Source organism: Rhagoletis pomonella, unplaced genomic scaffold, assembly GCF_013731165.1.
Source record: "Rhagoletis pomonella isolate Grant_MI unplaced genomic scaffold, Rhpom_1.0 Rhpom_scaffold_19753, whole genome shotgun sequence".
Lineage (NCBI taxonomy): Eukaryota > Metazoa > Arthropoda > Insecta > Diptera > Tephritidae > Rhagoletis > Rhagoletis pomonella.
In genome coordinates, this window is record NW_023478273.1 from 1,227 (window position 1) to 2,626 (window position 1,400).

The following is a 1,400-nucleotide window of genomic DNA, read 5'->3' on the forward strand; positions in this document are numbered from 1 at the left end:
TACGTGCCATGACCTACAAATTTGCATTCATATGTACATATCGTCTTTTAAAGTACAAAACCGCGTATACAGAAAATGCAAAACCTCGCCAAGATTTTGTAGGTGAGAGTAAAGCTAGTCCTATTTCAAAACGGCTCTCTATTTTATCCGTATTTATCTCTTCTTCTTATGTCTAAGAATCGATATTTTAGTATAAATGGATAAAGACTTGATTGCAAGAGCTTCCGCTGAGCAAATGTCTTTTTTGGCACAAATGTCAGTTACGAGGTTTTGTATATTTATGTACATGCATGTTATTGACCATTATTAATTAACCTTTCTATCTTTACAGTCGACACCCCATATGTATTTAGTAGCAAAAGTGAAGCGCTGGATGTGCTGAAACTGCACAAAGAGGCGCGTCTACGTGAATTTAGTATTGAAAGTGATGCCCTTAAATTTGCACAAACTGGCTACGAAGTGGTAGCGCCACCGCGCCATGGCGACGCCAAATGTATGTATTTCGTCTTTAAAATCTACCATACATGTGTACATATCTGTTTTCAATATAAATAATTCCACTTCTTTGCTTGCAGCTTCTATTGTGGTAGAAAAAGCTGCATTTCGTGGCCCCACCAAACAGGAATTGATTGAATTTCGAAAAGTAATCGAATCAGGCGATTGTGAACGCGTTAAAAATATGATTTGGGATAATCCACGATATTTGGTGAGCGCTGGCGACACACCCACCACACTTAAAGAGGGATATCGCTATAATGCCATGCACATATGTGCTATTTCTAAGAAGCCGCGCATAGCTGAACTAATTTTGAAGACAGTAAGCGATACAAAATTTGTTGATTTGCTTACGGGAAAGAAAAACGACGAGAAAATGTGCAAGGAATTGTGTGTGAATTTATTGGACTATTATCTAAATATACCAGAGAAGGGACGTAGCGAAACACCATTACATTTTGCTACAAAGAATGGCGCTGCTGAGATGGTAGAGGTTTTGACATCATTCCCGGAATGTAAAATGACGCGTAACTCAGAGGGACTATATCCGAAAGATGTATGTACAGATAGTTACTCTTGTAGATGTAAAAGTTACACATTAAATGATTTTCTTGTAGATAATTTGCTCCCGAGTTTCAAATCCTCCACCCGAATTGGCAAAAAAGATTGAAGCTCTATTAGAAGAGCGTTTTTACGTGCCTGTTTTGCGTTCTACGGATAATGTTATACCGCCAAAAGTTGGACAACCATTTTCTTCCAGCAATCCCCCGGTAAGGAGATTAAATATTGGTGTTGGTTGATTTTTCCGACAGGGTGGTAAGATAATTTATTTTGGAACGAATTTCCGTCATCCCTTGTCAAGTTTGGTTTGCAGACAAACCGGTTTCGGCGTTGTGCCATCTTCA

General features: G+C 38.7%; 1 protein-coding gene across 1 annotated transcript; it reads left to right on the forward strand.

The window, feature by feature from the left end:
• Window positions 1–312: 312 nt before the first annotated feature.
• On the forward strand, window positions 313–1,323 carry LOC118732401 (ankyrin repeat and LEM domain-containing protein 2-like; the record flags this gene model as incomplete). Its single annotated transcript, XM_036461531.1, has 3 exons — window positions 313–493; window positions 576–1,051; window positions 1,113–1,323. Coding segments are annotated over 3 exons (840 nt in total), but the record flags the coding sequence as incomplete, so codon positions are not given.
• Window positions 1,324–1,400: the final 77 nt, after the last annotated feature.